The 14462-nt window shown below is 46.8% G+C and overlaps 1 protein-coding gene across 4 annotated transcripts in view; it reads right to left on the bottom strand.

Moving 5' to 3' along the window:
- The window catches only part of USP43 (ubiquitin specific peptidase 43), a 106360-nt gene that overhangs the window by 38460 nt on the left and 53438 nt on the right, over window positions 1-14462 (bottom strand). For 3 of the 4 annotated variants that reach the window (XM_059908459.1, XM_059908461.1, XM_059908460.1), the window contains one exon: window positions 4673-6343. The exons of the other annotated variant lie outside the window; for it this stretch is intronic. In XM_059908459.1, the coding sequence (XP_059764442.1) occupies window positions 5316-6343 (1028 nt within the window). In that variant the 3' untranslated portion in view covers window positions 4673-5315. Of the gene's footprint in view, window positions 1-4672; window positions 6344-14462 lie in introns of those variants that run through there. 4 annotated transcript variants of the gene reach the window in all.

Here is a 14462-nt window from a genome sequence, read left to right as displayed (position 1 = left end):
CCAAACCTATTTTATAGCTTCCTCCTCTGAACAGAAATCCAGCACAGCAGAGCAGTAACAAGCCCACAAAATTGCATGCAATTCATCATCTCCAACGAGCATTCCCCTCCAAGATCCCATATGGTCTTCACATCAACCCTGAGTCACTGGAACAGCCAACAAATCTATTTCACCGATGAGAAAAATGAGGGTGGTCATGCTCTGTGGGACACTCTTGGCAGAACGAGGGCAGCCTGAAGGCGGTTGGTTAGCCCCTTGGGACACAGAAGGACTGGACCTCAGAGGCCAGTGACCGCCCCAAACCACAGAGTGAACCAAAACACTGATTCACCCAAGTAAGTAGAAAGTCCTATTTCAGGTATAGTTAGATCTAGGCATCCAAAGGATGCCACCAGGATTCAGGGGTTTTGTTTGTTTGTTTTGTTTGTTCTTTGTTTTGTTTTGCCATCTCTCAACAACATATTCTACTGGGTGGGCTTCATTCTCAACAGGTTCTCCCCATCTTCACGACAAGATGGACACCAATACCTCCAGGCTCACATCCTATAGACTTAGAAGCCAGATAGCAAAAGATTCCTCTTTCCCCCTAGTTCCAACACCCACCTGGTCATGTAGCCATCTTGAAACCACCAAGTGTGTCTGATTGCTCAAGCCTGGGCCACGTGCCCATTCCAGGGCTGGAGAGGTGGGGCAGCTCTGTCTGATGGACAGAGTGGGGAGGGAGTGATTTCCCAAGAGAAAATTAAGATGCTCTTACAAGAAAGGGAGAACACACTTACGGGCAAAACAAGCCTTTCTTTGTAAACGCTTATCTCTGGAGAAGACAAGGGAACTTCTGAGCATTTACCACCTACCTGCTACCTTACGAGGAACTTTAACACGTCACCTTATGCAATGCTCCCAGCAAGCCTCCAAGACCAATACTAATGGTTCCAGTTCTACTGGTGAAGAAAACAGGCTCAGAAAGCTGGGTAGGTAATTAAGCCCAAATCACAGAGCTGGGCAATGGCAGAGCTGGGACGTGGGTGGAGATGGCTGGAGCCCTTGCAGCTGAAGATGACCAATAACCTATCAGTCCCTTTCATCTTAGAACTGGGTGAGGTTTCCAAATGTAGGGTCAGATCACCCCCACCTTCCTGGTGTACCCTGGTCAACGGTGGTATTGGGGGAACTCTGGGTTGCAAAGTCAGTCAAGGAGTTTCCATTACAAAGGCTGAGGTACAGTGGGGAAGTTTGGTCTGGGTTGGCTGGTGCTCTGTTGCCCAAAAGGGAAATGTCCAAGTATATAAACAGTAGAGGAATCTGGAGGATTTAGCAGATGCTTTTGGTGCTCTGTGACCCATTTCCCCCCCCCCCACCCCGTCCCCAGGCGGTAGCTATGACGGAAGGCTCCCACACCTGCCGACAGCATTCCAGCTCACCTCTCCACTTCTCTGCCCTGGGGGGCTTTCTCTAAAGCCTGAGGGTCCCTTCAACCCTTGCAGGTGCAGTCCTGAATTGCACAAGAGTAAATGTCCCTTGGGGGGGGGGCATTGTTCACCCAGCAGGGGACAGGAGTTGGTGGGCAATGACCCAACCTCTCACACTTCGGAGGACAAATCTGAAGCACCTTAGAAGAAGTGTTTTGCACACACAGCAGGTGCTATCGAACTGTTCGTTAGCTGCAACTATTACATGTTATCGTTTGCAGTAAAAGATGTAAACAAGTCAGCAGGAGCTCGGTTAACTCACCATCCCTGTGTCTGTTCACGACAGGTGGTGTCCTGCTGACAGGATCTGGAAAGCAGGATGGAGCTAGCATATACCTGTTTGTTCCCAGAACTATAATTCTGTAACTTGTATAGATTACAATCTCCTCTCCTCTAGATGTTCTTTCTCTTCTGGCCCTTGGAGCTTCTGACACCACCAGTATGACTTCCCAGCCCAAGATTCTGGACTTGCAAACCCTTCCTTCCGCTAGTGGAAGAGAGTGGAGTGGGGGATAAAGCAAAGCAGTCCCAGACCTGGAGGACACGCTGGAGTCGGGAGGGAGTTATCACCACCAGACCAAGGTCCATGCCTCAGGAGCAGGGAAAGGTCCAGGCAGGGTACCTGGGCTTCCAGAGGAGGATGGGAGACCATTTCTGCCACGCTGAGCTAACTCAATCGCTGGCCATGCTTGTATCTGACTCAATGGCTTTCAACCTGCCTCAAACTCCAATTTACAAATGTCCAAGAGCAGCTCTGTAGTTTGAGAAAAGCATCCAAGTATTTCTGCCTTGCTTCCTCCTGAAACATCCCTTGACCAGATGGCCACGGCGTACACTCAGATGCACGGTCAAGGTTGGAACCATGCCTCCAATCTGGGCAGAAATCTAATCCAATCTTTTCCCATGCTGTGTTCTCCCAGCCTTCCCTACCAGGTCCCTCTAGACGGGGAAGCAACCTCAGGGAAAGGGTTACCAAGGAACTTCAGGCATCCTTGTTGAAGATGTGGGATGGCAGATATAACTACCAGCGTCTATGTGTAATTGCCTCTTTCTATTCCAAATTCATAGCCTAGGGCAAATGCTCCAATCTGCGGTGTATTACAAAGAAAGCTGCTAACAATTGGGACCTGCTCATGATATCCAAGGGTATTCGAAAGGGAGAAGCCTGGGGATGCACGTCTGAGTCACAACCCAATCCCTTAGGGGCCCTACAAAGAAAGTGAGGCTGGGCTTAAGAAGAGCATGGGAGTGAAAGATGACAGATGAGTGTCAACAGAGGAAAAAGAACCAGATACAGCAGGAGGACCCCTAGACTCCCATCACCCAAGAGGGCAGGACAGCTACGTCTTCCCCAGCATCAGTTAAGACTTGGGCTTCCCTGGTGGCGCAGTGGTTGAGAATCTGCCTGCCAATGCAGGGGACACGGGTTCGAGGCCTGGTCTGGGAAGATCCCACATGCCGCGGAGCAGCTGGGCCCGGGAGCCACAATTGCTGAGCCTGCGCGTCTGGAGCCTGTGCTCCGCAACGAGAGAGGCCGCGATAGTGAGAGGCCCGTGCACCGCGATGAAGAGTGGCCCCCGCTTGCCGCAACTAGAGAAAGCCCTCGCACAGAAACGAAGACCCAACACAGCCAAAAATAAATAAATAAATAAAATAAAATAAAAAAATAAAGCAAATAATTAAAAAAAAAAAAAAGACTTGAAGAAAACACGGACTTCTTTTGAAATGCAAGCACGTGGGTCTACCGATACACACATTGCCCTCTGGGGTCAGGTGGCAGGTCCCCGTGCTTTCTCCTTCTGTCATCTCGGTTCCTTCTATCTTGGAACTGTTGCTCAAAATTACGTAGCCTTTCTCATGGGGAATAAAAAAGAACCTCATTCTTCCTTCTTAAGAAAAGAACAGTAGCAGAGACACACCAATGAGTCATGCCGTGTATATGAGGAAAAACTTAATTTTTGGAGTCGGGTGTCTTAAACAAATGGTTCCTATCAGAAAGGAAGTATTTCTAGAAAATGGGCTGTTGAACTACAGACTCACCAGTAACCTCACCTGTCGAGCCCCAGGACTGGGATCAGCCTTAGCAGCTTCCCTGTGAGAAGTGAGGGGATATTTGTTAGAAGAGCTACTGAAAAGTGTGCAAAGCTCTAGGAAAACAGAGGACAGTCAACTTGAGACAGGCTGGGACCCGGGACCCTCTACTGCAGTGCTTGCACCTGGACAAACGTCTCCTCCAGCAACAGAATACAAAGAAACTATAAGGGACTAAAAATACCTGCACACATGCGCAGTTTACGCAAATTATGAACAAGAGGATACAAAAAGGTCAAAACCCAACTGCCACTTCTGAGGGGCGGGGAGGAAAAGCAGGGTCCTGCGCATGACCCCTGCACACGCCACCACCAAGGGGGTGGGCAGACCACCTGAGCCACCGCTCCGGCCCAACCCCCCCTCACCCCATTTAAGGGACCAGCTCGCCCCACCTCAGGGAGTGAGCAAGGGCACATGTTGCTTGTTTTCGCTCCCTTCTGCTGCAGCACGAGTCCCAGTAAAGACTCTCCTGAATTCCTCCTCTGGCCTCTCATCAATTTCTATTGATTAAGGAGTTCAAGGACCCTAGTCGGTAACAAAGTGATGGTCCGTTGAGACCGGCTCAGACTCTCTAGTCCTTGAAAGTACATGCCCTCCAGAGAGAGACCTGGGGAGACTTCTATTTCCTTAGAGAACAGCAAATCATTTTAATTAAAAGTACTTAAAATTTTCAGAGACAACTCAATCAATGGCTTTCTGATATCAACAGCAACGAGTTTAGATAACAAACAAGGACCTACTGTATATACAGGGAACTATACTCCGTGTTTTGTAGTAACCTATAAGGGGAAAGAATCTGAAAAAGAATATACCTATCTATCTATCCATCTATCTATCATCTATCTATCTGTATAACTGAATCATTGTGCTGTACACCTGAAGCTAACATGACATTGTAAATCAACTATACATCAATGTTAAAAAGTGGTTAAATGGTAAAAAAAAAAAAAAAGCAATGAGCTAAGTTTATGCAGCAGAAACAAAACAAGATCATTTGTCTAACTTGAATAATTCAGAGTCATTTGCATGTTTCACAGATGAGCTTTTATTAAAATTGTACATAGATCTCATAGTTAATTTTTTTTAAAAAAGAACTTCCTTTTTTTCCCAGTATCAAAATAGTTATCTTTTTTAAATACCTTGAAAAACTTTAATACAATTATTTTGTTATATATTAAATACTCTCCTAAAATCTCAATCATTTCTCTCCCACCTCATTATCCTAGAATCCTGCTGTAGTGTCACTATCACTTTTTTTTTTTGGCATCCTTAATGCTTTATCCCAGAGAAGCATCAAGAGGAAAAGAAGATTTTTCCTGTTAAGTCCACTATTTCCCAAAAAAAAAAAAAAAAAGTTTAAATAGGAGAAACCAATGACAATATTTGATTTGATACTGAAGATTCTTATTAACGAGGCTTCATCACAGAGTTATGCTCTATGTTTTGCCCACATCCAATCACTCCTTAGTAAAAGTACTCAGGCCCTGAAATTTAAACAAAACAGCAGTTCTTGCCTCGAAATGATTATGCTGACCCACCAGCGCCCTCTTGTGGTCTGGTGGCATAAAAGCAGCCAACAAGGTATTTTTGGAATTAGGTGTTGGAAATCTAGATGCGGAGACCAAAAAATGTTTATTTTCAGGGGTCACAAGACAACTGTCTTCCCCAAATCCCACTCTCAACACAGGCTGCCTACAGGTGCTCAGTGCAGAGTCACGAGGATGCCAGCTCCACACGTCACTGGAACACACACCATCAGAAGCTGGACTCGGGCAACGTTTTCTTCCGACCTAAGGAGAGCGTGTGGTACTTCACCTTTGGCAAGGTGCCGAAAGACGTCTGCTCCCCGGGGACACTTCTCTGTGATGTGCCAAGGGCAGTGGCCCTCGGGGGCCTGCCGGCCTTGCGAGGGAGGCGCAGAGAGCTGGGCGCTGACCGGACGTCCCTCTCCAGGGGGCTGGCGGGGCCCCTGGCCAGGCTCTCTCGGGTCCTGAGCGACGGAGACGAGCCTCGGGCCTGCTCAGCCACAGCTGGGCTCTGCCTGCCACTCACCGCCTCTGCCCTGTCACTCTTCCTGCTCTCCCTCTTCCAAAACACAGACCTCAGAAAGGTGAGGGTTCCCTGTGGGCATCTGTCTGCCTCGGGGTCCCTTCTCTCCACATCAGCCCTCATCTTGCCAGAGGTATTTGGGCAACTGTCTGCGCTGTTTCTAGACAATGTCGCAGCGCCGGGAGCCTCCTTGGGAGAGGGTGTTTGGCCACGGCTCCCCGCCAGGCCACTTCCCTTACAGCTTGTGGTCCTCTGGCCCTCCGGCCGGGCTCGCTTCCCGCCCTCCACTGAGGACATCACGGTGACGGGCAGGTCAGACTGTTTGGGCAGCGTGATATCCTGACTTGCGTTTTCCTTGAGCTCCCTTGCTGCGTTCGGGCCATCTGAGTTGCTGGGGTGGCCCGAGGGGCAGGGCGCTTCGGCCAGCACTCTGTCACCGGCTCGCCCGCTATCTTCACCCTTAGCAGAGAGGGTGGCGTTTGCCTTCTCATCCCCACCAGCAGTGCCCGTCAGCAGCGGCACGATGGACTGGCTCGTGGACCGAGGTCTCCGTCTGGACTCCAAGTACTCTACCAGCTCGATGGATGCGCCCAGGGGTCTCTCCCTGGGGCCAAAAGACCACCGGAGGGGCATGGTCTTGAAGGTCCCCTGCTTGGCTCGGGAAGGGGTGGGCACCTTCACGCTGATGCTGCGGCCTCGGACACCCCGTGCCAAAGGCCTGGACTCCAAGCCTCCTGAAAGAGACACCAAGAGCATCAGTGCCCGAGTATCCCTCCGGCTGCAGTAAGAGTAGCTGCAAGGCCAGTCCGTCTAACAAGCACTGACCACGCACGTCTGATGGAGCAGGCACCGTCCTGGGTGCTGGAGACACAGCAGCGAACAAGACGTTATGGTTCCTGCCCTCGGGAGCACCGCTGTTTTCACCCACAGTTCCACGGAATCCATTTATGTACCTGAAGCCACAGGGCAAGGCAGTGCCAACGAAGGTAGCTGCGTGCCAAGCAGTGCACACTCCCGAGAGAACTCAGTCTCTGAGGCAGCTAGCCCGAGATTCAACATCATTTCCATTCATCTTTATATATGGCCATGAAACAGAATGCTCAGCAGAAGTCCCTGCCTTTTCAGGTCAGATTAGGTGCCTGTACTTTTTCCAGTGCACAAGTCTCAGATATTCTACCTGGGGCTAAAAATGAGAAAAAGAAAAGACGAGAAAAAGAAAAGTCTTGTGTGTTTCATTCTGTCAGAACTGCCAGCTATACCTCCATTGTGTGTTTTGCAACATCTGTATATAGTTAGAAAGATGTTTTTGATATACATTGCGAAATAGAGTCTAGAAAAACACAGAGTAATCCAACTTGCAAAAATATATACACACGTATATGTGTAGATGTGTGTGTATGTGCATGATGCGTGCATGTGAAAACATACAAAGAAGTATGGAGAAATAAATACTCCACACTTAAATAAATAAAATGAGAAGGTGTAGAGGGAACCATGGGAGTGCTGTGTATTTCTGATTTTCTTCTCAATTCTTTCCTAAATCTCAACATTTCTAAAGGGAACAGACATATACCCAGGTTGTGTTTTTTTTTTTAAGACACAGTCAATCAGTTACCCCCAAAAATTCTATTTACAGTAGTATCAAAAAGAATAAAATACTTAGGCATTAACTTAACCAAGGAGGTGACTTGTACACTGAAAACTAGAAAACGTTGCCAAAAGAAATGAAAGACGACGTAAATAAATGGAAACACATCCTGTGTTCGTGGATTGGAAGATTTAATATTGTTAAAATGCCAATATTACCCAAAGCGATCTATAGATTCGATGCAATTCCTATGAAAATCACCGTAAGGTTTTGAACAGAAATAGAAAAACCCATCCTAAAATTCATATGGAATCTCAAGGGACCCCGACTAGCCAGTCACCAAAAAGACACATACTATATGATTCCATGCTATGAAGTATTCTGAGCAGCTAAAATCAGAGAGACAGAAAGTATAAAGGTGGTTGGGGAAGGAGGGAATAGGGAGTTGGTGTTTAACAGGTATAGAGTTTCAGATTTACAGATGAAAAGAGTTATAGGGATGGTGGTGGTCATAGGCCACACGACAACGTGAATGTACTTCAGACCACTGAACTGTACACTTAAAGATGGTTAAGATGGCAAACAAAGTCTGTGATGTGTTTTTGTTTTTTTTTTTTTTTCCCCTGCCTTGTGGGATCTTAGTTCCCCGACCAGGCATTGAACCTGGGAACCTCGGCAATGAAAGAGCAGAGTCCTAACCACTGGACCACCAGGGAATTCTCTGTTATGTGTATTTTAACACAATTAAAAAGAAAAGAAAAAGTTAAAAAGTCACTGGCCACTGTACCATTAAGACACTTGATTTATGAGATGCCTGCCACCACAGAGAAAGAAATCTTCAGCTGAAGTCCACGTGGCACAAGGACAGTCAGCCTGGGTCAAGGGCACCAGCCTCTCCACTCTCATCACGGAGCACAAGTCAGCTTCCAAAATGAGCCAGAACCACAACCACCAAAGCCAACCTCTGAGCTGTATGGAGAGGGACCGGGGTCCTCGGAGGCACAGGCGGGGGGCTCAGGAGGTCAAAGGAGCAGGTACGAGGGGTCCCCAAGGCGCCGGCAGGGAAAGCGCACAGACATCAGCCAGTAGAGGTGCCAAGAAGGTGAGGGCGCAGAAAGCCCGTCAACTCCACGAGGCGTCTGACAGCATCTCTGAGGTGCCGCGGACCTTGCCTTTCAGGTTTTTCACAGATAATCTTTGGTATTTTTCTTTTTCTTTAAAGTACTTCTTCAGATTAGCCATCAATAGACACAATCTCACCCCAAATACTTTGTAATTCCAGTCCCGATTGACGTTGTTGCTCCATCATTAAATTCCCACACCTCGGACGGAAAAAAAACAAAACAAAACTGTTCTGGGGGCTGAGACATGTGGGAAGGTTTTGTTCCTGGTCCACAGCCCTGGGAAGGGCAGAAAGAGGAGCTCTGTATCAGGAGTCACAAAGCGGTGACTTTCAGCCTTTCAAAACGGGAGGACAGGGGTTTCCCTGGTGGCGCAGTGGTTGAGAATCTGCCTGCCAATGCAGGGGACCTGGGTTTGAGCCCTGGTCTGGGAGGATCCCACATGCCGCGGAGCAATTGTACCCGTGAGCCACAATTACTGAGCCTGCGCGTCTGGAGCCTGTGCCCCGCAACGAGAGAGGCTGCGATAGTGAGAGGCCCGCACACCGCGATGAAGAGTGGCCCCCACTTGCCTCAACTAGAGAAAGCCCTCGCACAGAAACGAAGACCCAACACAGCCAAAAATAAATAAATAAATAAACCCAAAGTTAAAAAAAAAAAAAACAGGATATCTAGGGAAAGCACCCATATAGCCATTTAAAAAAAACAAAAAACAAAAAACGGGAGGACCAGCGTGCTGCCCTGGCAGGTGGCAGATGACTTGGCCACGGCCTTAACCCACTCTCCATCCTTCTTCCCGGGGTGGAGGGGCCCGGGCACCCAGCACCGGGCAGCAGCTCATGTCACGGGAAACACAGGTGCCCAGCAGCGCCCGGCTCCTCTTTCTCAAGATGCAGTGAGAACGCACCTTGGCCATCATGATTTTATTTCATTCTGTTTGTTGGATCTGAGAGGGAGCGAGAGCTTTGGCTAAGAGGAGAAATGAATGGGAAAGCACCCAAGCAGATGCAGCACTTACTGTTCACCAAGTATCTTGCTTCTGGGGGAGGGGGAGGTTGGGGGATGGTAAGCCCCACTGCCCTTCCCCTGGGGAGGCAGACCTCCAGGGGTGCTGGGAGCTAGAGGCAGAGGTGGTGTTCAGAGACCCCTGAGCTATGCTTCCTTTCCCACCATGGAATCCGTGGCCTTGCTCACCCCCCCCCCCCCCCCCCCCCCCGGTCTGGCTTGAGAACCAGGAAGGGCCTAGAATCTGAAGCCACATTGAGGACATGAATGGTTAAGTGCTTCCTGAGGTTGTATAAGCCCCAGGGCATACACAGGAGCTTCCCAGGTCCCCCAGAGCCCTGCTCACACAGATGGCTCCGGGGCAGCCTGGGGGCACAGACCCCACCACACAGGGGCCCTGGAGCCGGTGGACGCTTCACTGAGAAATGCCACATCTGCTCCCCTGTGCCTTTTTCTCCTGGGCTAATGAAATCGGGCACCGACCCAGCCTCACTACGTGTGCTGTGAGAGGGGGTGGGGGCTCTTCTCGCCATCCTCAGCCCATCTGCAACAGGACAAGACTTTTCCTCATCCTGTCAAGGGTGTCCCCGACTTATGCACTCAATAAATATTTAATGAGAGCCTACTGGGTGCCGAGGACTGTTTGCAGTGCTGGGGATACAGCTGTGGATAAACTACAATGTGCCTATTCCTTATTGGGCTTGACAAAAAAGCAAAACTACATCCCATGGGATGTAGAGATAAGAGCTAGGATGAAGAAGAAGGCAGGGTAAGGGGGAAATAGAGGGTCCTCAGTGAGGAGAGACCTGAGAGAAGGGAGGAAGCCGCGTGGAGATCTGGGGATAACAGGTTCCAGGCAGAGGGAGCAGCAAGTGCAAAGGCCCTGAGGCACAGGCAAGCTCGGCGGGTCAGGTCCAGGGCTGTAACCACGGGAGAAAAGGGCCCTAACTAGGGGCCTTCATCTTCTAAGCCCCAACCTGTATTTGGAGACACCTGTCTCTGGTTGCACAATGCAACCTGGGGCAAACCTGACCCCTAAACTTTTCTCGGGTCCCCCAGAAAGTAAGGAGAAGCTGCACAGATCAGCTGAGGCTTGTCCACTTCTGTGACTGAGCTGGCAGGACAAGGCTGGCGAGGGGAAAGGTTGCCTCAGGAGCCAAGGCCACTGCCCCGTCCATCATTCCAAGAACCACGGCCACTCAGGAGAGGATGGAAGGAAGCCCCGACAGGCAGAAACAGAAAAATAAAAACACACCTAAGGGGGTCTGGCAGTCAGAGAATAAGAATAAACAGAACCATCAGAACAGGCCCTTTTGAGCCATTAAAGAAAAACTAACAAAATAAAACGGTCAAGGAGATTCAAGTGTAGAACAACAGGAGACTGAAGAATGTGACTTTCAGGTTTTAAAATTCAGTAAATGAACTGAAGGCATGCGGGGTTACTGTTAAGACTCAAATTAGTGGCCTGAAATGATCTTGAAATTTATGACATTTGGTAAATTTCACAAATTTTATAATTGTGAAAGCAATGTTTCATGCCATAGAGCAAAATGACAAAGCGATAGAAATCACAGGGAAAAGCTAGGAGACTTGGAGAACAGATCTAGGAGACCCAAGAGGCAAATAATAGGAATCTGAAAAGTAGGCAAGACAATAATCAAACAAAAACAGCATTTCCCTAAAGAAAAGTCTGCATCTGTAGAAGGAGAGGCCTCCACAAGTCCCAGGCAGGGTTGATAAAAAAACACAGACCCAGGCATATTCTGGTAGAATTTCTAAACTCCAAGGTCAAAGACAGAATTTTAAAAGCTTCCAGCCAGAAAGAACAAGTGGCTCTCATGTGAAAAAGAAGAACTTCTCACCTGCAACCCTGGGGCCTCGTAGACCGTGGGAAAACATCCACAGATGCCTGAGAGAAAAGGATTGCAACCCAAGAGCCCTTCACCAGTCAAGCTGCCATTCACTCCCCGGGAAAAGAAAATATTTCAGGCTCTGCAGAGGAAGAGCATGTTATGCATACCTGAAAAGAATTCTGACCAAACACTAGAAATCAGCACCGAGACCTGAAGATAGAAGGTGAAGAAAAGAAAACAGACAGCAGTGTCCAGTGCAATTGTGTACCATCCACCCTCACAGGAGACAGATGGTCTTAGGATGTGTCACATGAAGTTAAGCTGGTGTGTTTGGGACAGGAAAGGGACAGCAAGAGTAATTCTGATTACAGTCTGGAACAGAGTAGGAAACCATCTCAGCAAAATCTAAGAACTGGGGACTGACGAGGGGGTGCTGTTGAAACAGACCAGGGGGAACCTGGGAAAGCATCTCAAAGCTCTCATTTGGGGGGAATGACACGGAAGCATTAAAAGGTCTCATCAGGGGAAAGAGAGAAGGCAGTGATGAAACAGAATGACTCGCAGGAAATAGCAGGCTTCTCGTATCCATATAATAATAGGAAAATGCCTTTGATTTTAAATAGAGGGAAGCATAAGGTAAGAATTAACAAGATGGAAAAGAACAGCACTTCCCAGTGAACAAGGGGAAAAAAGGGAACACGCAGCAACATGATCAAATCAGTAAAAATAAGAAAAAAGAATCAGTGATAGAAATTTCTTTTTTAATGAAATGAATGTATACACACCACTATATATAAAATAGATAACCAACAAGGCCCTACTGTATAGCACAGGGAACTATATCAATATTTTGTAATAACCTATAAGGGAAAAGAATCTAAAGAAGAATATATATATATATAGGACTTCCCTGGTGGCGCAGCAGTTAAGAATCCCCCTGCCAATGCAGGGGGACACAGGTTCGAGCCCTGGTCCAGGAAGATCCCATATGCCACGGAGCGACTAAGCCCGTGCATCACAACTACTGAGCCTGGGCTCTAGAGCCCACGAGCCACAACTACTGAGCCCACGTGCCACAACTACTGAAGTCCCCGTGCCTAGAGCTCGTGCTCCGCAACAAGAGAAGCCACCGCAATGAGAAGCCCGCGCACCGCAACGAAGAGTAGCCCCCGCTCACTGCAACTAGAGAAAACCCACCTGCAGCAACAAAGACCCAACGCAACGAAATAAATAAATAAATTTATTTTAAAAAAGAAGAATATATATATAACTGAATCACTGTGCTGTGTATACCTGAAACTAACATGATACCGTAAATCAACTATACTTCAATAAAAAATATCTCTATGAGAAAATGTACAAAAAAATATAAAATGACATGAAATCAAGTTTGGTAGTTGATTTTAAGTATGAATGGACTGAATTTTCCCTTTGTAGGACAGGCTTTGAATTTTTTACATTTAAAAAACAAAACAAAACAAAACACAGCAACATACTGTTTCTCAGAAACCACTTAAAACTAACTCAAAAAGAGAGGTTTATAAAGTAAAAGAGAAGGGCAAAATGATACCAGGCAAATGCAAGCAAGAAAAAAGAAAGAAGGGGTGGAATTATTCATCTCAAACAAAGTAGAATTTATGATTAAAAGCATTAAGCAGGATAAAGAGAAACAGTATAATGCGAAAAGACCCAATTTATAAAGAAGATCTAACAGTCATCAGCTTACAGACACCTATTAACAAAATGGCTAACAATATAAAGCAAATATTATTAACGTCCTGGGAGTACTTGATTTAAAATACAGCTATATAGGAAGGTATCCATATACCTCCTTCGTAACCAGGCGGCCCTAAATAAAGTCAATTTAAAGACATGGGGGGGACTTCCCTGGTGGCACAGTACTTAGGAGTCTGCCTGCCAGTGCAGGGGACACGGGTTCGAGCCCTGGTCCGGGAGGGATCCCACATGCCACGGAGCGGCTGAGCCCGTGGGCCACAGCTACTGAACCTGCACTCTGGGGCCCTCGAGCCACAGCTACTGGGCCCACGTGCCGCAACTACTGAAGCCCACGCGCCTGGAGCCCACGCTCTGCAACGAGAGAGGCCACCGCAATGACAGGCCCGCCGCAACAAAGAGTAGCCCCCACTTGACACAACTAGAGAAAAGCCCGCGTGCAGCAACGAAGACCCAACGTAGCCAAATATAAATAAATAAATATTTTAAAAAAAAAAGACATGGGGAATACAGGTGGCCAAGAGGCACATGAAAAGATGCTCGACATCACTAATAATCAGAGAAATGCAAATCAAAACTACAATGAGGTATCACCTCATGCTGGTCAGAATGGCCATCGTTAAAAAGTTAATAAATGCTGGAGAGGGTGTGGAGAAAAGGGAACCCTCCTTCACTGTTGGCGGGAATGTAAATTGGTGCAGCCACTATGGAGAACAGTATGGAGGTTCCTTTAAAAACTAAAAACAGAACTACCATATGATCCAGCAATTCCACTCCTGGGCATATACCCTGAGAAAAAGCTAATTTGAAAAGATACATGCACCCTTATGTTCACAGCAGCACTATTTACAATAGTCAAGACATGGAAACAACCTAAATGTCCATCAACAGATGAATGGATAAAGAAGATGTGGTACATATATACAATGGAATACTACTCAGTCATAAAAAAGAATGAAATAATGCCATTTGCAGCAACATGGATGAACCTAGAGATTATCATATTAAGTGAAGTAAGTCAGACAAAGACAACTATCATATGATGTCACTTATATGTAGAATCTAAAATATGACACAAATGAACTTATTTACAAAACAGAAACAGACTCACAGACATAGCATACAAACTTATGGCTACCAAAGGGAAAGGGGTGGGGATAAATTAGGAGTGTGGGATTAGCAGATACAAACTACTATATATAAAATAAACAACAAGGTCCTACTTTATAGCACAGGGAACTATATTCAGTATCTTATTCTAATCAATAATGGAAAAGAATATAAAAAAGAACATATATATATGTATATGTAAAACTGAATCACTTTGCTGTACACCAGAAACTAACACAACATTATAAATCAACTATACTTCAATTAAAAAAAAAAGACATAGGGAAATTGAATACAACAATCAACTCACCTAATTTAATAAAGCTCACATTCCTCAAAAGACAATGTACATTATTTTGTGTATACACAGAACACTGACAAAATAATCATCATATAGTTACTTGATCACAAAAAGGGAATCATTTTTGAAAACCACATTTTT

The sequence above is a fragment of the Balaenoptera ricei genome, chromosome 20 (genome assembly GCF_028023285.1).
Source record: "Balaenoptera ricei isolate mBalRic1 chromosome 20, mBalRic1.hap2, whole genome shotgun sequence".
Lineage (NCBI taxonomy): Eukaryota > Metazoa > Chordata > Mammalia > Artiodactyla > Balaenopteridae > Balaenoptera > Balaenoptera ricei.
The sequence above is the reverse complement of the archived record's forward strand: the minus strand, read 5'-3'. Positions and strand labels throughout refer to the sequence as shown.